Here is a 24,152-nt window from a genome sequence, read left to right as displayed (position 1 = left end):
GAAGCCATAAACAGAAGATTTGTAATTCAAAAGGATCCCTCAAAGGCATCAAAGAGAATATCCCCTTTGATGCAGGGTGAAAAGGGGAGAGAGACTGTGGTTTATGACTGCCCTGCAGCAATGAGGTAAAGCCTAAGAAAAACCTTTCTTTCCCTCGGGAGCCGGCAGCCTAGGCAATTCAGTGAGTTGATCAGGATTTATAAGTCAATTTTTACTTCACTTTGTATTTCTGGACTTTGTGGAATTTCTTTTTTGGCTTAAGTGCTTGTGAAATGTGAGTTCGAACTTTATTGTTAACAAGACTTGAAGAATGCAGCCAGCTTGTTAAAATGGAGTCGAGAAAATAAACTGTGATCATATTCCACCCCACGTGATAAGTTTTGACCTTGGCAGGACTGAAATATGTCAACAAAAAAGTGTCCCCCTGAGTTCCAGCGGTCTGTTTTGACCTTAATGTGGGAAACAAGAATAGAGTTATGTCAAGAGGAGACACGACGACAGGAGTTACAGCAGAAATTTCAGGAGGTGATGGCGGAATATGATTTTCTAGGAGATGAAGCTTTTGACACTGAAAAAGAGCAATGTGAGAATGACAATGATGGGGAAGGAAAAGATGAAGATGAGGACTGTGATGATTCAACACAAAATGAAACACACCATGAAAAAAATGATGACTCTACTCTACAAAAAGTTGGATGGAGTGCCCTGTCTTTGAGGGGGGCACGATTGGTATTATTGGAACTCCAGAACGCCCACAGGGAAGAAGGAAAAAATATGCAGAGAAGAGAAGAAATTCAGGGGTCCTGTATGGTGACCTGGATGGCAAGAGACTGTAAACAGGGGGTGGGGTGAAGGGAAAGTGATGTTGTGATTATAAGGATGGATTAACAGGTTTATAACTGGTCTGCTGATTTTGGAATTTGCTGGATTGGGGGGGGTGGAGCCGGTAATCGGGGATGTAAGGTTAAATTGAGAATAGTTATAGTTTTAAAAGTGAATGGATTTTGGAAAATGTGAAAATATGGAGGCTTATAGAGGGAGAAAAAAAAAATTAGGCACGGGAAGAGAAAATGGGAGTTTGAATTTTCAGTGATTTGAATATTAGATGAAAATGTTAACAATTGATTTATAAGTTGTATAAGATACAAAGGTGTATTTTTATAAAGTAAGAAACTGTTGCAGATGATAAAAAAGGGATGAAAACCGGGGAAGGGGGGGAGGGGAAGCCCATAAAATATGGTTTTTCAACTATGAATGCAAGAAAAATTTTTCTGTTTTGTATTGTTTTTTTCTTTTTCTTTTTTTTCTTCGCCCTTTCTTTTTCCCCTTTTTTTCCTATTTCTATTTTTCTCTTTTTTTGGTATAACAATAGATGGTTGGATGGATGTCCTCCTGCGTACTGCCCTGGTTTGCTGGAGCTCCCTGGTGGCAGGGGGGGGCTTTGGGGTCAGGGGAGGGGGAGGAGGACAGAAATCCAAGCATAAAATGGACCATTTCTGACTGTTCACAAACATGGGATACTTCTGTGGCAGGGGAGGACCCATGTGGGTGGGTAGGAAGGAGGTGGAAAAGGGGTTTAAGTATGTACCGTTTTTTTTGTTTTTTTGTATTTTGTAAAATTAATAAAAAGTATGTTTAAAAAAAAAATATAACAGCTATGGCTTCCCCCAAATAATATTGGGAACTGTAGTTCGTTAAGGGTGCTGAGAGGTGTTATGAAACCTCTGTTTACCACACAGAGCAACAATTCCTCTTCCCATCAAATTGCAAACACCAGCAATATTCACTCTCGCTTCTGTAAGAATTCTCCGATCCCTACCCAAGGACACAAAGCTTTGTCTAATCGGACATCTTATCTCAGGGGTGGGTGATATTTTTCCATCCAAGGGCCTCATTTGTTTCTGAGAATGCTTCCAGATAGGGTTGCCACGGGTCCCTAGACAAAAGTGATCATCTTTTTGTTTGGAGAAAAGTGTCCCCTGTCCTGTTTGGGCTTCAAACGGACACCTTTTTTTTCCTTCCAAGTATTCATGCTCATGCTCATTCTCAAAGCTGTATGGTCAGAGGGTGTATGCAGTGGGAGAAAGAGAAGGAGAGCCTGAGTGGGAGTTTGTACAGGACATGGACAGAGGGCCGGGAGGAGGAGTTTGAGAGAGTTTATGCACATGCAGAAGGTGGGTTGGGGAGAGCGGGTTTGGGCCTGCTATGGGAGAGTCTCACAATTTGCGCAGACGGGTGGGATGGAGAGTGTGAGAGGAAGTTTCAAGGGGTCTGATCTGGTGTGGGCAGAGGGGGAGGGGATGGTCCGGGTCGGACTCAGAGAGCAAGAGAGGAAGTTTGCATGGCCCTGGTGGAGAATGGGGGCATGGAGAGAGTTTTTGTGCAGGCAGAGGCGGGTTGGTCGGACCCCATGTGCCATTGTAAAGGATTGCTTTGATGTAATTTCTGTACCAGGTAAAGTAATTTTTAGCCTACCCCCAACCCCCAATCTATCCCATATTTTGCCCGACCTGTTCTTTATTTTGCCTGACCAAAGGTAGCAAGCCTACTTCCAGAGGCCACGCTGCAGTGGTGGGCAGGGCCAAAGGAAAAAGCCAGATAAAAACACTTATGGAGAGTGCAAACCAGAGCCTGTGAGGGGTGTGGTCTGTTGGAAGGAGGTGTGGTTTGTGGAGCATTCCACAAGACCAGATAGACATTCACCTCCCCCATACCTGTTGTTCCCCACAGCTGGTTTCTATAAAACACCTGCTTTTGTTTATATACTGTACACTGTAAAACAAAATATATATTTGAAGAATAATATATTTACCGGTAAATATATATTTAAAGAATGTTGAGCAACATCCAGCATCACACCAGCAGACTTCCTCTCGCATAACAAGACTTCAATTTCTTCCCCTCTTCACCCTGAAACCAGCCACCCAAATCTGCCCTGGAGGCAACCGGCACCATAGCACATCAAACAATTAATCCAGAAGGATGTGAACATAGTTTTTAAGAAATGCAAGTCATCAAAACTTAAAATCCTCCTAATCCTTTAAGTATTTTAAAGAAAATGGAAAAAAGGCTCATGCTTCCCTCTTGACAATGTCACTGTCTAGCTTGTAATGTCCTACGCAAACATTTGAGCATGCATTTCGCTCACTGCAAGAAATGGGTGCCCATGACTTCAAAACGTGAGTAATACAAGGATTCAACAAAGTCGAGGATAGGATCTATAGGTGTTGTACGTAGATAAATGACTTTCCATGTTCAGAGGCAGTACATGTCTGAGAAGCAGGAGCTGATGGCTGCGATGTGCCATCGCACCCTGCTTGGGGGCCCCCAAAGGCACCTGCCTGGCTGCTGTTGTAAACCTAGGTCTGTAAACAAAAGAAAATATATTGATCTGTTCCAGCAAGACAACCCTCCCCACTGTCAGTCAGGTGTCAGCCAAATTTATTTGCTAAAAAAACACTGGTCATCACAAAAATACAATCTATCAATCTACTAACATTGTTATGGTCTCAGATCAGCCACTAGAATGCAGTCCCATAAGTTTACAATTTCCAGGCAAAAGAAAATTTAGGATCAACAGCACAACAGAAAGCTAGGATACGTCTGTGCATTTTTGCACATTTACTCACACTCTAGAATGAGTGTTAGTGTGGTTGGTAAAGAGCTTTAATCATCTGGTTCCTAGCAATGTGTGCTGAATTTCAGGAAATTTTGTCACATTGATGGTGATTTTGTTAGTGGAGGAGGGAAGTGTAAAAATGATCTGGTTTGGCTGGGAATTTGAATAAAAAAATGTGTGATATATAGGGAATGAATGTCTTTATAGTGTGAGCAGTATAGTAAAACATGCTCAAATGTTTTAATGCTGGTTTGACAAATGCAGGAAACATACCAAGATTGTGATGCATTTTAGAGTCCTTAACACATTGCACACACGTTGGGTAAAGGAATTCTGTCTAGCTAAACCTAGGGTTGCTATATTTTGAAGAGCAAAAAAGAGGACACTATGACGACTATCATTTTAAATACCCCTACTCTATCTAGGCTATAGAAGCTGTGATATATTGCTGAGGGGGGCAGGAAAAGAGAAGAGGAAAGCAATCTTCAAGCACCAGTTATGTCTATGTCTCATCCAGAAAGTAGAGCCAGAGAGACATTTTGGCAAATTTAAAAAATCCACCTGGACAGAAATTTTACCCCTGAAAAAGAGGGTGTGTCCTGGACAAAGAGGACACATGGCAACCTAAAATACACAAACCTTAGGTAAAGGTAAAGGAACCCCTGACCATTAGGTCCAGTCCAGTTTGAACGCAAACCTTATAAGTAGTATATTTATCCCCATTCCATCAGCAAGAAAGAAACATTGGGGAAGGAGGTCTCTAAGCATTTGCTTTGCATTCAGAAGGTCCTGGGTTCTCTCCCTGGTACATCCAGGTAGGCCTTGGAGAGATCTGAGTCTGAAACCTTGAAGAGTCACTGCCAGTCTGTGTAGACAATATTGGGCTAGATGGACCAGTGGTCTAATTGGGTCTAAGACGGCCTCTTTATGTTTTCTCTGCTCTCAAAATGGAAACTCTCTGAATTACCCCTTTGAGAAATCTATCCCCAGGAGATACTTTCCAGGGAGTGATATGGTACATAATGAACAATATATTCCAGCTCTCCCTGGCCACAAATACATAAAACCATGATTTACAGATATTCCAGCTTATCTCTCGTCTAAATATGCTGCGGGCACAGTTTGAAATCTCAAAGCTGTTCTTAATGAGCCACAGGTTGCTCATTTGAAAAGAACGAAGGGAAAAAAAACCCACCACAAAACAAGCATAGATTTTTGCTCGTTTTGCATTCCACTGTCAAAAACACAAAGGAAATTAATCTCTTTTTTTAAGGTTAAATTTGGAAAGAACAGGAAATTTGGATTCCATAATACCAGCTCATCTGTGTCTGTAGGGGCATTTCATGACATGCGGTGGTTTAACCCAGCAATTCAAAAGCCGTGTTTCTCGGCACCCTGGGGCTCTCAGAAGATTACTGGGGTTTCCCAGAAGATCAGGAACAGCAAGCAAGCTTCCCCAAAAGACATCTGCCCATCACTTCTGATCATTACTCTTACAGTGTGCCGCTGCAGGGGAGTTTTGAGGTTATTCCAGGGCACGCTGTCCATCAGGATCAGCACCAGGCCTAGTCCCCAGAAGGAAAGGGTCAAATATTTATTAATTTCATTTATTAATTTTAGCTATTTCTATGTTGCTTAATACCATAGTCTCTGAAGTTGCCTTAAGGTTATAAAAGGTACAACAAAGTTAAAATCAGTTAAAATTAACAGGGGAGCAGCGGGGGGGGGGGGTGGCCAGAAAAGATTACGGTACTTGAAATGACTGCTGATTATTTTTTTAATGTCTTCTCCAAGGACCGGAAGTTCAACAGGAAGGGAGCTTGTGTCTGGTCTCAGCTAGTTGTTTCACAGTTTGAGCCCACAATACTAAATGTATAGTTCTTGGTGCGTATGAGCCATCAGTCTAGCTGTCTCCTTGTACAACCTCCAGTTCAGTTCTGACCAACAACAGCATATTAGGAGATAAAATGATGCTCAGCTGTAGTTTATCAGCTGAGCTGTTAGAAGACCCTATTTCCCTCAAAGAGCTACAATCTCCAGAGAGGTTTAACCATCAGTTCCTCTTCCTAGGGAATTCATGGAATTGTAGCTCTGTCAGGGGAGAATAGGGGCAGGGCCGGCTCTAGGTAGACCCCCGGTGGCGCGGTGTGCCAGGGCGCCGGGCCAGTAGACTGGGTGCCGCGCGGAAACCATGCTGCACCCTGCGAGGGCAGCCGACCTGCTCGAGACTGCCCTGAATAGGGGCCACTTAGTTACCCCAAGCACCCATAGCAAACTACAGTTCCTATGATTCTTTGGGAGAAAGTCATGACTCTTTAAGTGGTATAATAGTGCTTTAATGCAGCCTGGGTCATAAATCATATATGGAGTTAGAGGTTAATTACTCAGACATTGATTTGTGGTCAGAAAGTACAGAGAGCTAGTGAAGTCATTTAATAATAATTAAGATGCATTGCTATTCGTCATTCCTAATAATTGCAGATTGGGTACTGAGACTGTGGCTTGCTAAAGGGCAGCTGGGTTTATGACAATGGCAAAATGTTAATCTGTGACTTCCAAGTTCACAGCTTACATGCTTAATAATATTCCTTTTTAAAAAGAAGAGGGAAGTAGATGGTTATAAATTGAAGCAAAACATTGAGTATAAAATAATAATTATTGATATTAATAATAAAGCAATTTTTGAAAAAAGGAGATGACATAATAAAAGACCTCAGAAGCCCATTGAAAATCTGGATACACAGCAAACATCATGAGTCCTGGGATCTTATGATGTTGTTTTCCTTCACCCTATAGCCTGTCACAAGTTTGCTGCCTGAGGGCAGAAAATTACTGCTGGCTTAGTGGGTTGTTGTCAGGCTAAAAATAAGAGGCAACTTCTAGATTTTTTGCTTCTGTTTGGGTCTACAGATTTAAAGGAACACAAAACCAAAAGCTAGCCACTGCCACCAGTGTACCAGAAGCCACAAGACAGTGGTACCCTTCACGAAAATCACAACATCTGGAAAAAACAGCTGGAGGAAGGGAGGCTAGTACATAAGGCCCCATCCAGAACAGAACTCTGCAAGAAAATGCAGGGAGCCATCTAGTTCAGCATATAGGTCGATGAAGGAACACAGAGACCTGTCTTATACCGGTCAGACCATTGGTCATCTAGCTCAGAATTGTCTGCACCAGCCTGTCTCAATCTTAGATTTTGTTGGACTACAACTCCCATCATTCCTAGCCAGTGGCCAGGGATGATGGGAGTGGTAGTCCAATGTTTCAGACTGAGGTCTCTTCCTGCCCTACTTGGAGATGTTGGGGATTGAACCTGGGACCTTCTGTATGTAAGATTCAGTGCTCCAGCACTGAGCTATGGTCTGACCCTGAAGTCCACAGGTATTCACAGAGTTGGTGTCTCTCTCTGTACTTTTTTATTTGTAGGATTAATGAGGAAATTAGGATATCAGTCTCATTAGGAATAACAAATATAAAAACCAAAGAACAAGAAATTATTTTAGATCAATTCATCCAGATTTCTTTATATAATTAGGGGTGGACAGAAGGTTGATCTTCCCAACTTGTGCCAAATTACATTTAAGACTGGAAAAATGAGGAACTAAGTTTGATATCCATCCATCCCTAGTTCAGAATGACTGCCTAGAGCAGCTACACAGGCAGGCATACTCTTCTAAAGGTGGGTAACTGTTGGGGGAGAGATTAAGTGAGCCGATGACTGATGAAAAGGTGTGGCAGAATCACTCCTATGCCAAACAGAGGTGGATCAGTAAGAGGCAAGCCCAGAGCAGTCACTCATGCAGAGACTCCTTATGTTTCCTGGATGAGTGGGGACTTTGGGGCTCATGGAAAGGTTTGATGAAGACGATGATTCAAACCAGGCACAGGCAAACTCTGCCCTCCATATGTTTTGGGACTACAATTCCCATCATCCCTGACCACTGGTCCTGTTAGCTAGGGATGATGAGAGTTGTAGTCCCAAAACATCTGGACGGCTGTTTGCGCCTATGCCTGATTTAAACCCATTCCTTGTGTCACAAAAGTCTGGCTCCAGCATGCAATTTGGGAGTTCCTGCTCTAAATAGCGTTGCATCATCCGCCACTGGAGGTCTTCCCCAATCAACAAAAACACTTGCCTTTGCACTAAACAGATTTCTGGAGCCGTTTACATAAATGGACAGGAAAGAGGTCATAAATGCTTTTGTGGTCAGTGACCAGGAGGCAGCTTCCACTGAAGCAGTCTGTCTGTGGGAGGGAGAATGAGGTTTTATGGGCCAGAATGGACCTACCCGTTCTGACTCTCTGTTACCCTCTTTCTTGCACAACAAAGGCCGCGTTTGATGGAGATCCGCTTTGAGTGTCTGCAGCTGCACCAAGAGCTGGGGCTGTGCCAGTGCAGACCAACAGTTTGAATCCCATGTGGCTAGCATGGGATGGAGGGGGTTTGTCCTGCTGTAGCAACACCAGATCTCTTCCAGCGGGCTGGTTCATGGGATTTGGTCTAAGCAGAACTTTTGTTTCCTTTAAAGAATGGGTATTTACTGATTCTGAAAGCAGAATTTGGTAACATAAGCAAGTGACTAAGGCTGCTTCTTGAGGGCTTATTACAAGAAATAAAATGGCTGGAAATTTCCGGTTACTGAATAACTGGTGTTAATTGGACTAACCTAAACATGTTATCCCTAAACCAAATCATTGGCTGAGAAGCGTCTTTTCTATATAAATGAAGAAACAATTAGCTCTGGTAAGAGTTCAGGTTCAAGGTGTAACTATTAACATATAAACAACTTGGGACCAGTTTACCTACAAGAACACCTTGTCCCACAAGCCCACTTGGCTCTATTGATCGTCAGAATTGGCACTGCTACAGGCACTGCTACATAATACCTGTTCTTCATTTGTAAGAACTTTATTTAGTATGGCAGCACTTAACACTTTGGAACTCCCTGCCTATTGATAGCAAGCACGCCCCTTCACTGTAATATTTTCAGTGCCTGCTAAGAACATTCTTGTTCAGGCAAGCCTACCCAACCGCTTAGAAATGCTGGTGTGAATTTAAATTGTTTTTAAGTATTTTAAGTATTTTATTTTTCCAGAGTATTTCCCCCCCTTGATTTTATCGTTTTATCTTTTTATAAACCGCTTTGAGGTTTTTCTTTTACGATCAAGCGGTGTATGAATTTTGTGAAATAAATAAAAATGAATAAACCAAGTGGTAAAGCTTTTCCTGGGCTGGACAAGGTTACGTGTCTGAATGCTTCCCCATAAAAAGAAAAACAGCCTGTCAGGTGGAAGGGAAAACTGACATGCTGGTTCTCAAGAACGCTGAGCCCAAGATTTTAGGAAAGGGTAACACACTTTGGTGGGATGGGCAATTTTTGAAGGGAGGAATTTGAATAATTTTTTGTTGTATATTGTATCACTGCTCTGGGGCCATGTAGCTTAGGGTGGGCTATAAGTAAATCAAATAAATAAAAACTTCCACCAATGGTGCAGGCATCTCCCCACCCTACCCCCCAAAATGCCCCTGGGAGCAAAGCTACACTGTGACATTCTGGGACACTACTGTTGTTAAGAGACTGAAACTGTAGCAGACTTTTTAATTGTAGAAAGAAAGAAAGAAAGAAAGAAAGAAAGAAAGAAAGAAAGAAAGAAAGAAAGAAAGAAAGAAAGAAAGAAAGAAAGCTCAGTCACATCAGCTAGTGGTGGCCACAGGTAGGGAAACCAACAGAAGGGGGAGACAGAGCTAACTAATGGTAGTTTTGCCCCATCCTCCTCCTCCTCTTCCCTGCTGAGTTCTAGAAGAGCAACACTGAAGACTAAGGAGGCAAAAGTGGACAGTGGAAAGCAGGCTGGCAAAAGATTCCTGAGAGCTGTCTGAAGTTGTGCCCCATTTGCCCCAATGGACCAGCCACCACTGAGCCCGTCACTGATTTGCAAAGGAATATCTGAGCATAAAACCTCTGATTTCTACTGAGTCGACCATTGGTTCACATAGCTCAGGATTATTCATACTGGTTCTGTTTGGGACAGGAGTGTGCCCCCTAGCCCTGCCCCTGGAATCTTCTTAACCAGACATTAAAGGTCACATTCAGGATGCCAGTAGCTGTTTCAACCCCTCTGCTCCCACAAGTAACACAAGAACACTGGAAGTGAGCTGCTGGATCAAGCCAATGTCCCATCTAGTCCAGCATTCTGCTCTCGCTGTGGCCAACCAGATGCCCATGCAAAGCCTGCAAGCAGGACCTGAGCACAAGAGGATTCTCCCCACTTGCAGTTCCCAGCAACTGTTATTTAGATGCATGCTGCTTCCAAGAGTGGAGGGAGAGCCTAGCTATCATGGAGAGTTGCTACTGATAGCCTTCTCCTCCATCAATTTGTCTCGCCCTCTTTTAAAGCCATCCAAGTTGGTGGCCATCACTACTTCTTGTGCGAGCAAATCCTATAATCTTAGCTATGCGCTGTGTGAAGAAGTCCTTCTTTTTGCCTGTCCTGAGTTCTCCAATATTCAGTTTCATTGGATGGCCCTGAATTCTAGCATTATGAGAGAGGGAAGTACAACCAGGAATAAGGAGAAGGCATAATGCTGAAGAGTGCAACAGAGTAATGCGTATTACTCAATTCATTTTATTTTTTCCAGCAGGAGAGAGAGAAAAATTGTTACAAATGACAAGGTGCCGATATACGATTGTGCTTTGAACACAAGTTCTGGTGTGCCCTTGTAAGGTTCAATGCCAAACTGCTTGTTTGTATTCAATCAGGTGCATTTTATTTTGCAGTGTGTGTGTGTTTGTGTGTGTGTGTCCAGCATGTGCACATATTTTACAAGTTTTCGCTCATCTGTGGTTGTCCAAAACACCCAAACAAATCCAGCTTCTCTTCTCTTCTTCATTTGGGGGCATCAGGGATTAGATCCAAAGGTTCCAGTTACCTTTTTTCTTTTCCTTTTTTAAAGCGATTTTGGAAAATGAAAGAGAACGCTTTAGAAAGAATCTTTGGAGATCAGTTTACTGCAAAGTAAGAAGACGTACGCTACCTTTAACAGCATGAAAATGCAATACATTCCTAAGATACATAAATATTAATGACTAGCAGATATTAAAAAATAAAAGGACAGAAGATCTAGAACAAAGTATATTAAATAAATTAAAGGCCTACCCAATACAGACAGCAAAAAACAAACTAATTAAGCAAAGGAAACATAGTAAATTGTTCCCATCGAAATACTGTAACTGGGGGGGGGGAATGGATATTTCCCCAACACATTCAATTTGGAGTGTCTCGGTTTTAAGTTTGTTGCTTTTTATGGCAAAGAAATGTCACCCCCCCCCATTAACTAAAACACTGTTCTTTGCCATCAAGGCATCTACACAAGAGATCCAATTTAGAATGCAACACCTGCTGTGGAAATTTTTAAACATCAGATCCACATGTGGACCAAGAAAGAAAATACTTTTTGTTTTGTTTTGTTTTAAGCGAAGGTACACATTTATCAAGGTTGTGCTCAAATCTCCCCTTTCCCCCCGGTTGCTCGAAATACAATGAGCAAAGAATGGTACATTTTAAGGTTGAAATATCAACCAAATTGAAAGATTCTTGTAAGTGAATTAACCAATACTGCCACTCTTGTTTACTTTGTTCAATTTTTAAAAAAATACGAGGAAGAATCCATTTACGTTGTTACCAATCCCAAGAGGGAAGAAATATTAAGGGAATCATTTGTGCCACTTAGCAATGGGTAGCTCCTGGGGAAACCCAATGAAAATAAGGGGGGGGGAGGAAGTTTTCTCTTTTTAAAAAAGTTTGTTTTATCAGGAAAAGGTAATTTATTTCAAGTCGTCAGAAATCAGGCAAGTTGTAATACTCAGCCACAAACGTTTGTTCAAAAAGGCAAAGGTTGATCACAGTTTTGTTCAGAAAAACGCTCAGAAGGTCCTTGTAAGAAAATGATGGTTTCTAAAATATACCCTTGTGCGGTCTTTTTCTTAAAAAATCAACTATCAAAAAGTTTTCCAAAAAAATAAATTAGGGCAATAAAAAAAATGCAATAGGTAGTTTTTGTTCATTTGTTTTGTTTCCTCTCCCAGCATAGCTGGATGTTAGGCTGTCCTCAGGGAACCATTAACAATGCTGTTTTTCCCAAAGCTGGGCTCATTTTTTTGAAGCCACAGCTCAGCCAACTGTTGCGTAGACCCATAAGTTGATGCTTTGGAGCCCAAGCACATTTTATACTGTTTTGGATCAAGGTTGGGGTCACAAAAGACAGGATGGTGTACATGGACAACTCCAACCTCTTGGCTCCGGAAAGTCTTTAGGCCAGCCTGGACAACTTTGTTGAACAAGTCGACATCCTCAAGACCCCAACCTTGGATAGAGACATCAAAACCACCAGCTCGAATAAGATCACCCTTGTAAATACAGGCAATCCCAAAGCCGTAGTTCCTCCAGAAGCCGGTTTTCTGGGTGAAGGCAAAGTGATTATCACTAGGAACTTTTCCACTATAGACAATCTTTGGATCGTACTGGCTAAAGATGACTGGGAAATAAATCTGTTGCCCTAAAACAGTGTTCGCTCTGCACCGCTGGAGAAAGTCTGCTGTAAACACCAAATCGACATCGCAGAAAAACAGCAAGGACTCGTTGCTGAACTGAGAGGACCCAACTTCTAGCGCCAGAGCCCGGGAAAATTCACCAGACACCGGCAAGATCTGCATGTCTGCCTTGGGGTACTTCAGGCGATAATCCCTCATCAGTTCAACCTGCCTCGCTTTGTCAGGGTTGGAGTCCGAATTGAAAAGCAGGACAACCAATTTGACGTTCTGATTAGGAATGAGGCAGGTCTTTTCAAAGTTCGCCATGAAGCGAGCAAACATGTCAAAGCGCCCAGATAAAGGAATCAAGATGTTGATCTTCTTGTCTTTGGGTTCCTTCTTCTCCGCTTTCGACTTACTCAGCTGGAACGGGACAAACATCTTGAGAGAATTGGAGAGGAACGACAAAGACCCTGAATCCTGGTTGATCTTATTGGCCAGTTCTTTGGCATCTATCTCGTCGTGCTCCATAAACTGGACTTTGCTAAAGGTCTGTTGCAAGTATGCATGCCTGCGGACAGGAACCGTCATTTTCTTCCCCTTGTGCTTCTTGTACAAGAGCAGTAAATCGAGAACGTATTCCGCCCCGTACATAGGATTCACCCTGCGATAGCCATACTGGATCTCCTTGAAGTCTATGATCCGCCCTCTGGTCTTGGCGTTGGCATTGATCATCTCCATGACCTGCATCACAATGTCATCCAACGCCTCGCGCTGAGAGGTGTCCATCCCGCGACGAGGTGGCTGCCCATCTGCAGCGGAGTAAAGGTACTTCCCTGTGAGGAACTCCCACTCCAGAACATCCTCTCGTTGCCTTGGCTGAAACCGCATGAAGGAAGGCGCGATGCCCAGCTGAAGGTCGTCCCTGTGGACTTCCGTACTGCTGTATTTGCTCATGAGGACAATTTCTCGGTGCAACTGGATGGTCCGGTAGCGTAGCTCTGCTATTTTGCGACTAAGCATGTAGCTATGGAGCCTGTATTGGTAGGGGGGGCTCTTGTTTGGGTGCAAGGTGATCGCCCTGTGGATCTTGCTATTATGGAGGTCTTTGATGTAACCTTTTTTGTTCTGCTCGTAGTTTTCGTAAAATAGCTGCTGCATCTAAGAAAACAGGGAGGTGGGGGTGGGGGAGAGAGAATGTTACTATGTAAGAATGGATAAAATAGCCAATCATTCTACACATTTGCTTATATGAATAGAAGGGCTTTTAAGATAAGCTCTTCCCTGCTCTTTAAGCATAGGTTTTAGCAATATCAGCGGCTACTCAAAAGGAATTAAGAGGATTATGGATTGTAGACCAGTGAGAAACAAACATCTACTACAGTCCAGAGATTAGCATAACCTGTTCCACCAATTGCATTAAGACTGTCTTCCCAAGGGACCATGCAAGAAGCCTTTCCTGCTAGTACACGTAAATATATTTTCATAACAATAAAAGGAAAAGAACTTAAAGCAGTAAATCATGTCACTACAACGGACTATCACAAGAGGAAGTGATGGCCACCAACATGAATGACTCTGAAGGGAAGTTAGGCAAATTCATGGGGGAATAAGGTGATCAATGGCTCCTAGAAACCATGGCTATGTTTTCCCTTCACTGTTGGAGGCAGTGGGTCTCTGAAAAGCAGCTGCCAGGGAACACAAAAAGGGAGAGGAGCTCTTGTGCTCTGGTCTTACTTTTGGGCTCCCACAGACATCTTCCTGGCCACTGTGAGAACAGGATGATGGGCTAGATGGATGGTATGTTAGTCTGATCCAGCAATGTACTTCTTCAGTTCTTACTACAGTAATACCTCGGGTTACGAACGCGATCCGTTCCGGATCGCAGTTCGTAACCCGAATAGTTCGCAAACCGAGCGCGATGGGCGCCGCCATTTTGCGCATGCGCAAAGCGCGATTTTCGCGCTTTGCGCATGCGCAAATCGCGCGATCGTGCGCGTGCGGCTTATGCGCGCGCGCGGCGAAAACACTTCCGGGTTTGCGCAGTTCGTAAAACGAACTGTTCGCAAACCGAGGTGGTCGTAACCCGAGGTACGACTGTACTCATACCCATCTTTGTCCTATCTTCTACACTAAAAAGCCAGGCATCTTTCTGAAGCATATGACATGGCAAAATGTTTTTTTAAAATCCAGTATATTTATTTTTTAAAATATTGCCCTTGAGCAACAGTAAAATGCATCCTTATTCCTGCAAACAGTGAAATTAGCCACCCATCTTTCAGCTGCCAATCCACCAATGAGACAGTTGGGTCCATTCCACTAGCTCTGCTGAAAAGAATAGCTTTGTTGGATTCCTCCTCTCCCTAAACCAGGCATGGCCAAACTTGGCCCTCCAGCTGTTTCGGGACTACAACTCCCATCATCCTAGCCAACAGGACCAGTGGTCAGGGATGGTGGGAACTGTAGTCCCAAAACAGCTGGTGGGCCAAGTTTGGCCATGCCTGCACTGTTTCCATTCAAGCTAGGCATTATAATAACTACCATGTAACTTAAACAAACCAGCCAACTAACTAACCAACCAACCAACCAACCACCAGTGCCTGAGAGTTTGCTTGTTTTCCTCTTTCCTCCTCACCCCTTTTTCATTTTGTGTTGTCTTTTAGATCTCCTCCAAGCAGGGATCCAGCAGGGCTTTCAATATGACCAATTCCCCTCTTATTAGTCTTGCCCAGGGGTCCCCAAACTTACCCAGCTTTAGGCCAGTTCCTCCAGCACCGATTGCATGGCAGGCCGGAAGGCGGGGGAACACGCTCCCATATGAGTGCACACTCACTTTTTCTGGTGTGGCACGGCGCCGGAAATGACTTCTGCGCATGCGTAGACGTCAATTCCTGTGCACTTCCGGGTTGGTGCGGCACCAGAAATAGTTTGTGCGCATGTGTATGGGAACGTGTTCCCCCGCCCTCCGGCCCACGCTGCACCGACCAGGAGATGGGCAACCACACTGCGGCACGCCGGTAAGAGCGGGTGGCGGTGGGGGTCAGTGGGGGCCGCACAATTGACTTGGGCGGGCCGTATCTGGCCCTCGGACCTTAGTTTGGGGACCCCTGGTCTTGCCTTATACTAAATCTCATCTAAATTGTGGGTGGGCTGAGATACAACTATCCACCTCCTATCCACCAGGAGGCTCCCTGCTACGCCTCTGCAATATTTTGTGCTCTGCCTCTTCCTAACTGGTCTCTGCTGTTCTCTCTCTCTCTGTTTTGCTGCATAAGGGGTGTGTGTGTCTTGCCGTGTAACTTCAAGTGTGATTGGATCACTGCAATCATTCTAAATACAGGGACGCACTAGAAATGCCTGTCCCCATAGAAGACTGGGTGTTGAATCTCTGCGTGAGTTACTGTTCTCATCTCAAAGTAGACAATACTTGGTTAAGTAGCCTTGACCTGGTCTAAGGCAGCTTCCTACTTAATCATTCTAAAAGCACACATTTCAGGGGCAAAATTTGCCTCCAATTTTAGTTGAGATTAGTTTTAGTTGAGATTTAGTTTGTTTTTAAAGCATGGCCTCATTATCAGAATTGTGGAAAACGCTGGCTTACGTAAGCCGATGGCTTACTTTAAAAGGATGGCTTTGGGGATAATGATATGACTTGGGCCAGGAAGAGGATGGGAGGAAAACAAAGGCGAGTCTTTGCTTGAGGTGGTCTCAGATACCAAAGCAACAGAAACAGCCACAGTCTCTGTCCTATATTCAGGTGTATCAAGTACTTTCCACTGGTATCGGGAAACAGCCATGGGAAGTGCAGGCATCTCAAAGCCATACAATATTGATGGCAGGAGATAAACATGGGGGCTCAAGTTAAGCTCGGTAGGCATAAATATTTATGGCTAAATGAATTCAAACACCTGCAAAGTCACAGCCACCTAGCTCAGCCAGGCAGGACAGCCGAGATGCAAAATGCATCAAGTGTCAGGAAGACAAGGTTGCCACGGTGTGAACTGATAAATATGTGGCATCAATGGGTGGAGCCAGGCCAAGTTTGGACTGGGCAGGGGTGGAGCCAGGTGGTTCACAGATGTAAGGAGAATGGCGACAAGGGGATGGGGTCTTTTGGGGACGGCACCTAACCTATGGAACACTCTATTGGGGAGGCTTGCTGGGTACCTACACTAATGTATTTTAGGCTGCCCCCTCTTTATGTTTTAACTGTTTTAAATTTTAAATTGCGATCTGCTGGCGAGGGGCATGCAATATTAATAATAGTAATATAATACATTGTAACACTGATGGCACTAAATAAAAACATATGAAAATCAATCCATGATCTTGGTTTGATTAAAAAAAGGGGGAAGATATTAAGTTTTGTATTTTTCTCTATAACCCTTAATAAAATTTAATAATAATAATAATAATAATAATAATAATAATAATAATAATCACAGCAGCCCACAAAACCAGATAGTTTTGGGAGAAGAAACAAGAAAGGGTCTGTATGGACCATACAATCCCTCGAAGCAAAACTTTCTTTATTTTAAAAGTAACCTTTTGTGTGCAACTTTTACTTTAGCCTAAGATTTATTTTGAAATGCAATTCATGGTTTGCATAAGAAAATAAAGCAAGTAAGTGGTGGTGGGGACGGGACGTGAACAGAAAATCAAACCCTCCATAGCCCTGAGGCATTGCATTCAATAAGCAGTCAACAGAATATGGAAACAGCCCCAACAGGAAATTAATAGAAGCCAACACACTTTTTTTGATTACACAACTGCATTTTAACAAGCTACCAATGGTCTAGTCTAGATGTTATGAAACACAGCATTGCAAGGTTAGATATGGGTTATTTGCAGCTAGCCCCCTTTTTTATGAATGACTAATGTCAACCACTGAGCAGGACCACATGGGAAGAAATGGCAAGTGTGGCCTTCAGGAATGGAATTGGAAGGGTGGGGTCTCATCCTTCTTCTCTAGTGGCTGGATATCAACAGTAAGAAAGTGACAGAGAGAGGGACAAAATCAGCCACCCAGAGGACTAGTCCCTCTCGCTATGCAATGTCCTTCCAGAACCCAGAGAACAGCTACGAGGTTGTGAGGAACAGCTACCATTGCAGTGCTGTACATTCTTGAAAACAGCTGCTGGTACAATCGGAATCGGGCTTCAACCATCAATTAAAAACACAGCACATTAACATTACACATGTTTAGCTGGAAACAGAGCCTGCCAAGTCCAAATGATATGTGTTCCCAAGAAAGAGCCCATGGAATTGGAGTCTGAGATTCTGCATCAAGAAAACCAGAGCTCTGCCAACTGCAGAAATTAAATAATTCATTCTGAAAGGGTTACAGTTGTGAATGCAGTAATCTGGTTTTGCTAATCATGCGGAACTCCATCCCCCCTCAAGTCCTGGAAATCCTGTTCAGCCACTTCTCTTTGATTTTTCAGTAGGTAAAACTCATAGATTTAAAACCATATGTGCTAGAAACTTGCTTTTTTATTTAACTGAGTTTGTCACGGAGCTGAATTCTGAGACTTATATCGCTTTCTTCACTCCTCAGCACACATATGTGAACACACACACACACACACACACACACACACACACACACACACCCTAGTCAGACCCAATGGCCCAAGAGCTTAACATTTGTATTTGAAAAGAACATATTTTAAAAACAGGTAGGTAGCCGTCGAAGCAAAATAAAAAAATTCCTTCAGTAGCACCTTAGAGACCAACTAAGTTTTTATTTTGGTATGAGCTTTCGTGTGCATGCACACTTCGTCAGATACACTGAAACAGAATCCACCAGACCCTTATTTATATATATTACACACACCCCTTATGCAGAGAGAGAGAACACTGCCTTGTATTGCTGCGATACTACAGGGCGATTAGAACAAAATGGTGCCAATCAACAGCAACAGCAACAGGGAAGCTGACCATTATGGCTTCAGAGTTTACAGCCACAGAAGAAATGAATTAAACTGCTATTTTATACAGGCGTCCCTTAACTCTGCGCGGCTTATTTCAGAGCACAGAATTACACTTTAAATGTATGGCATGAAGTTCTTCCAGGAGGGAGGCATATCCTACCCAACAAGATCAACACCTCTTCCTAGGAGGTACTTCAGCTCAGCATTTGTAGTAGGCAATATGCCTTTCTCATTTAGAAACCCCTAAGCTTTTGAGGATTGCCAGAGACAGTTTGAGACCCACTGGCCTAATGTTTACTTTTAACCCACCAGAGCGCACCCCCCCCCCCGGCCCTCTCTCTCTCTCTCTGTGGGATGTATCTCCCCTTCACTGGAAACTGAATATTGTCATTGTAGGAACCTTTGGCTCAGGCTCAAAATACGTTTCACTGAAAAGTTTGTGTTACATTCACTTCCAATGCAACCCTCCCCCCTTTTGCAAGCTTTCAGTTTTTTCTTAGTTTTTTTTTTGCCATTTCAGTGCATTGGGGGGAAAACAGCTGCTGGGGGGGGGGAAATAAAGTCAGTTTATACTGAGATGAGCAGACAGCCAAAGAATATCCCTGGAACAGGAGCCCCATACTCTAGCTCCATATTTTAACTCCTTTCTCCTAAAAAGAACGCAGCGTCTAAAAAGCAGCTTTCGGTGAGCTGGTGTTTTGAGCATAAACTGCCCTGCTTGTATCTATGGTGTGTAGAGTCAGTTGTGACACACTGGTAGCCTAAACGAAAAGTGAAGGGGTGAGGATATCGACTCTCTCCCTTGCTTGGTCAGGTGGAGTCAGTACTCACAGGCCACAGGCAACCTGGGAAATGACTGGTGCCAAAGCAGAACAACAGTTTTGTATCATGTCCAGATAAAGGGTGTGTGATTTGCTGGCAGGCAAACACCTGGATTTTGTTGGTTATAGTGTGTGTGTGTGTGATAAATCACAATAAAACAATTGGCATTGATTTGCCACTGGGTCTCCACAGACCAATCCAAAAGTCTTGGTAACCATATCTTGTTTTCAGGTTAGCCTGCTAGTAGGTTAAAGGGAAAGCTACTGAGCAAGGAGAAAGACACTCAACGATGCTTGGGCACAGCAACTTAAGTTGGGTGGAGGGGAGAACCTACAAGTAAATTGCCAGAAGTTTACACACAAAATCTGCATTAAAATAATCAAAAATAGACAATAGGCACTACTTGAGTCCATGGTGACAGGCATACCAATGTATTCAGCAAATTGTTATCAATATCAAAATAATATTTATTTGTTCATTTCATTCATGAAGCCTTACTATGGAACATCTGAAAGGGATTTCACAGTACAATAAAAGCATATACAGTGGTACCTCTGGTTATGAACTTAATTCATTCTGGAGGTCCATTCTTAACCTGAAACTGTTCTTAACCTGAAGCACCACTTTAGCTAATGGGGCCTCCTGCTGCCGCTGTGCCGCCGGAGCACAATTTCTGTTCTCATCCTGAAGCAAAGTTCTTAACCCGAGGTACTATTTCTGGGTTAGCGGAGTTTGTAACCTGAAGCGTTTGTAACCTGAAGCGTTTGTAACCCGAGGTACCATTGTATTAAACAGTTGCATATATTAAAAATGTCAGGAGCCAGAGTCAGGGGCAGGTCAGCCATAAAACACCTGGTGTTAGTGAAATTAACATTTAATTCAAAGAAACCAAAACAGTGCAGTCCTGGGGATCACACCAACTCTTCCCAGCAGGCTTGCTCCCAATGAGGAAGTTGTGATAACTGAAGGTCCCTGCCTTCCCACTGCTCTCTAAGGTTCATCCCCTGGTTCCTTCCCTAAGGCTCCTTCATCTTGTCTCTCTTTGCTCTGCCCTCTCTTTCTCTGTGTGTTCTGGGAGACCAGGGAGCAAGGGAGCTGGTTCCAGCACAAGGGAGAGATTCCCTGGCTTCTTCGGTAGCCTGCCTCCACTCTGCCTCCTGACCCCTCTCTGCTGCCGCTTCTGATGCTGCTCTCTGCCAAAGACTCTTCCTGCTCACGAAACCCTATTACCTCTTCAGCTTCCAGCACCTCCTCCTCCCAGTCCGCTCCCTCTTCTTGCTCTGAGCACTCATTGTTGTCCCACCACCACTCCCCTGGCCCTGAGCCTTCTTTCCCCCTGGGGGTGCCCTGGGGTTCCCCAGCCGGTGCCTCCCACCACTCCTCTGCAACCAGCCAGTCCATGACAAAATAAAAATAAGATCCAATTCAAAAACGGACTGGGATAAAAGCTACATTGTGGCCTCATGCAGTCTTCCACTTTGCTCTTACCTCCTGCCACACTCGCGCCTGCTCAAAAAAAAAAAACCCAAATCCTAGGGCAGGTGGGAGCTGGGTTTGTCCTCAGTGGCGCCCATTGAGTTCTATAGGGGGAAATGAATGGGCTGCAGTTGGGAGGCAGCTAAGGACAGCAGGTGTTTCCAAAAACAGCTCCCAGGCACAGCTGCACACATGGATATGGCTCCCAGGACATTTTGAGAATACTCTTTGTCAAGGAAAGAGTGTTATACTGCTTGGCAAAAACTGTTCAAAGCAGGCCCTAACCTAAGCAGTTTTTACAGATAAAACACACACCTGCGCAGTTGTGCCTTTGTGTGTGTGCCTTTGCGCCAAGAGCTGCTCATTCCTTGAGTGTCCTGGTCACTCCATGGGGAGGAATACCTCTCCGAAAGGCTAGCGGTGGGAAGGGGGACACTTCCTGGTTTGAAAGGAAAGCGGATGCAGCATGGGGGTCAAGAAGCCTCAAGCTCAGTGGCCTCAGCTACAGATGGGAGGCTGGGGAATTGGGTCTCAGGAAAGGCCTGACTCTCCATCAAAATTGGTGGACCTTTTGGATAGTAAATAAATAAATCAGAGAGAGGAGCACGAATCCACATGCGGTAAGTTAAAACACATGTGCTTATTGGATGCCTTTTCCCACATCTGGACCTAAAGATGACAGTATACTGTCTCTTATGCAAACACAATGAAAATGAAGATTTTTTTTTCTCCCCTCCACCCAACTTAAGCTGCTGTGCCCAAGCATCGTTGACTGTCTTTCTCCTTGCTCAGTAGGAGATTTGTCATACATATCATAGGAACAGGGTTTTAGGCTATGATATACACACATACCAATTTGTGCAGCAACCAATTACACAAACACAAATTTGGTGGTGTTTGGAAGGACTAAGTTGTATCTAGCAGAATAAACGGCTTTTAAATGTGGGCTATAAAATGGTGCTGCTGATGTTTGTTTTTTTCTTGGTGCCTGTAAAAGGGTCCCAGAATTCCCTTCCGTGCGGTGACTTGAGCTTGATGAAGCTACAGAGAGCTCTAAGAAGGAAGCCAGCTCTCTGAAGGGAAACTTTACAGTAAGGGAAGCCCAAGGTCACTCAATTCCCAAGGCGTTTCAAATCCAGCTGTGAATTGGGAAAGTTGAATGGGCTCCAGTTTAATCTTTCATTTACATTATTATGCAATGACCTCATGAAGCGATGTTTTTTTCCTTGTCCAATCAGCAGAAAAGCCGTGACATTTATATTTACTTGGAAAGTAATTAGACTAAAACAGAATTTCCCCCCTCCCCCACCCCCTTACATTTTTTGGGGGGGGGAATAAACCCTACACCATCTTTCAGAAGCGAGCTCCTGCCTTCTACTCCAAGCGCCAAGCTAGAAGCTATCTTTTGGAACCAGGATTTAAAAGGAGAAAGAAATAGTATACATTTTTTTTAAGTTCCCGTTTCTTACTTACAAGTACACACCCAAACACTTGAAGTCAGAAAAAAACACAAATGACTAATAATTGTAACCCTACTTTTAAACACAGCTCCCAAACAACCACACTGTGCTTGATAAAATAGCTTTGTGGAACTTAAAAAATTGAATATTGCCTATGGTAACTAAATGGGTCCAAAAAATACTTTATCATCTTCTATTTACCTTCTATGATGTGTACAACCACAAAATACTCAGTCTATTAAAGTGCCTACACAACCTAAAAATGATATTCTTTTCCATTTGATCTAATACAGAATTCTGAGTAGCCTGAAGGCTTGCACAGTTTACACCAGCCATCCCCAAACTATGGCCCTCCAGATGTTTTGGCCTACAACTCCCATGATCCCTAGCTAACAGAACCAGTGGTCAGGGATGATGGGAATTGTAGTCCAAAACATCTGGAGGGCCGAAGTTTGGGGATGCCTGGTTTACACCAATCTAGCTAACTTTCCATCTCCAGACATTTGGAACCAGATATATCCACGTCTATATCTGAGGATAGGGGTGGGGATGTGGTTCAAGGCCTTCATATTCTGGAGATTGTTTGTGTGGTGCTCCATCACCAGCGTTGGCATGCGCTACCAATTCAATCACATGCATCTGGGCTGCATTCCGGAGTGTGCATTTAAAGGGCTACACATGAGTTCTGCCAAAAACCATTGTCTGATAACAGCAGAGGGTGGCAATACAGAAACCACACAAGCTCCCTCATTATCCGGGAAACATCCTTTGCATTGTAAGACGTCACACACTTTGCTGCCACCTGCCCAGTGAGATCTTTCATTCAGAGCACAACTGGCCTTATAGCAACAATGCAAAGGCATAGCAGGTTTGCGGCTTCAGCTGGAAGAGGGGTGAAAATTGCAATTTTTATATGGTGTCAAGATAGCTTGGAATTCGAAATGTCCACAGAAAAATTGCTTGTTTTTAAAAGTGTGGAAGTAAAATTGGGGTGGGGGTGGGGATAAAGACAGGAACATAACCCCTGGTTGAGGGTGAAAATGGAGAAATGCACATTATTCATGACCAGAACACTGGCAGCTGCTCTCCAGGGTTTCTGGCAGAAGTCTCTCCCATCTCTACCTGGAGTTGTTGTGGATTGTACCTGGAACTTTATGCAAGCAGGTATTATTATTATTAGTAGTAGTGGTGGTAGTATACTGCCCTTCATCCGTAGATCTCTACCACTGAGTTTGGCCCTTTCCCACATGATTCCTTCAGACACTGGCCCATCAAGCTCATACTTGCAAAGCAGATGTGCTACCACTGCACTATGGCCTTTTCAATAAAGTTTTTGTTGCGATTGCTTGTTAAAACTGTTGGGACACTGACTCGATCCTTCCTTTCCTTTATTTTCTTTTTAGTAAAAGGTCCCCTGATAAAAGTATAAATACATAACGGTGCCCAGAACCTGCAGAGGGTCACAAATGGCAACTTGCCAAGCGCTGTGTGCAATGGATATTAATTTATTTTCACTTCGTAACTGAACATGATACACCACAACTAAGGGCTGTAAATCTAGTTACAGCCGCTTCCCCAAGCTGGCTTTACAGGAACCATAAAAGTGGGCCAATATAAAATAAAATCCTGCCAGACCAAACACAGATGTTCACAACCTGCTTTTCTCCTCCGATGAGTCACCTGAAGTCTGGGGTTATTGTTTCTAAAAAGTAGGCCTGAGCAATGTTCTAAATAAAAAACAAACAAAGCAAAGCAAACATTTTGGAAAGGGAAAGGCAGAAAGCCACACATTTCTCTTTGCTTCAATGAAAATGAAAGTATAATAATGCTTTATGTTACCGTAGTATAGTGCAAGGAACAGGTGGGAAAGTGGACGGAGCAACAACTGCAGATTTTGCCTTTAGTTTCCAGTTGCCATCATAACCAAGAGCTAGAAATGAGGGGAACTGTAATCCAAAAAAACTGGAGGACACCACATTGACGTTCCCTATTACAGAGTTTTTAAGTGGTCCAAGTGTTTGTCATTTTATGACGCACACCCACCCCACACCCATTTTGCAGATAGGATGACTGAGAACATGACAGTGTAGCTTGCCTAAGGCCACCTAGTGAGTTCATTGGAGATGTGAGAGTCAAAACAGGCACTTCATAGCTCAGTCTCTTAACCACTACATCATTTCTCAGTGGGTCTTAGGATGAACAAGAAGCCCCTGTCTGTCACTTCTCCTTCACAGGCGGAATTTTCTTTTTCACATACGTATTCCATCTTTTTTATTTGAACTCTGGCCTCCTAGGTCCTAGTCTTACACTC

The 24,152-nt window shown here is 43.6% G+C and overlaps 1 protein-coding gene across 1 annotated transcript in view; it reads right to left on the bottom strand.

Moving 5' to 3' along the window:
- Positions 1-10,230: 10,230 nt before the first annotated feature.
- The window catches only part of CHSY1 (chondroitin sulfate synthase 1), a 94,578-nt gene continuing 80,656 nt past the window's right edge, over positions 10,231-24,152 (bottom strand). The window contains exon 3 of the mRNA XM_035130563.3: positions 10,231-13,311. Coding sequence (XP_034986454.3) covers positions 11,719-13,311 — 1,593 coding nt within the window. The 3' untranslated portion in view covers positions 10,231-11,718. The remainder of the gene's footprint in view (positions 13,312-24,152) is intronic.

The sequence above is a fragment of the Zootoca vivipara genome, chromosome 13, assembly GCF_965207765.1.
Source record: "Zootoca vivipara chromosome 13, rZooViv2.hap1.1, whole genome shotgun sequence".
NCBI lineage: Eukaryota > Metazoa > Chordata > Lepidosauria > Squamata > Lacertidae > Zootoca > Zootoca vivipara.
This window is presented reverse-complemented; position numbering and strand designations above follow the sequence as displayed.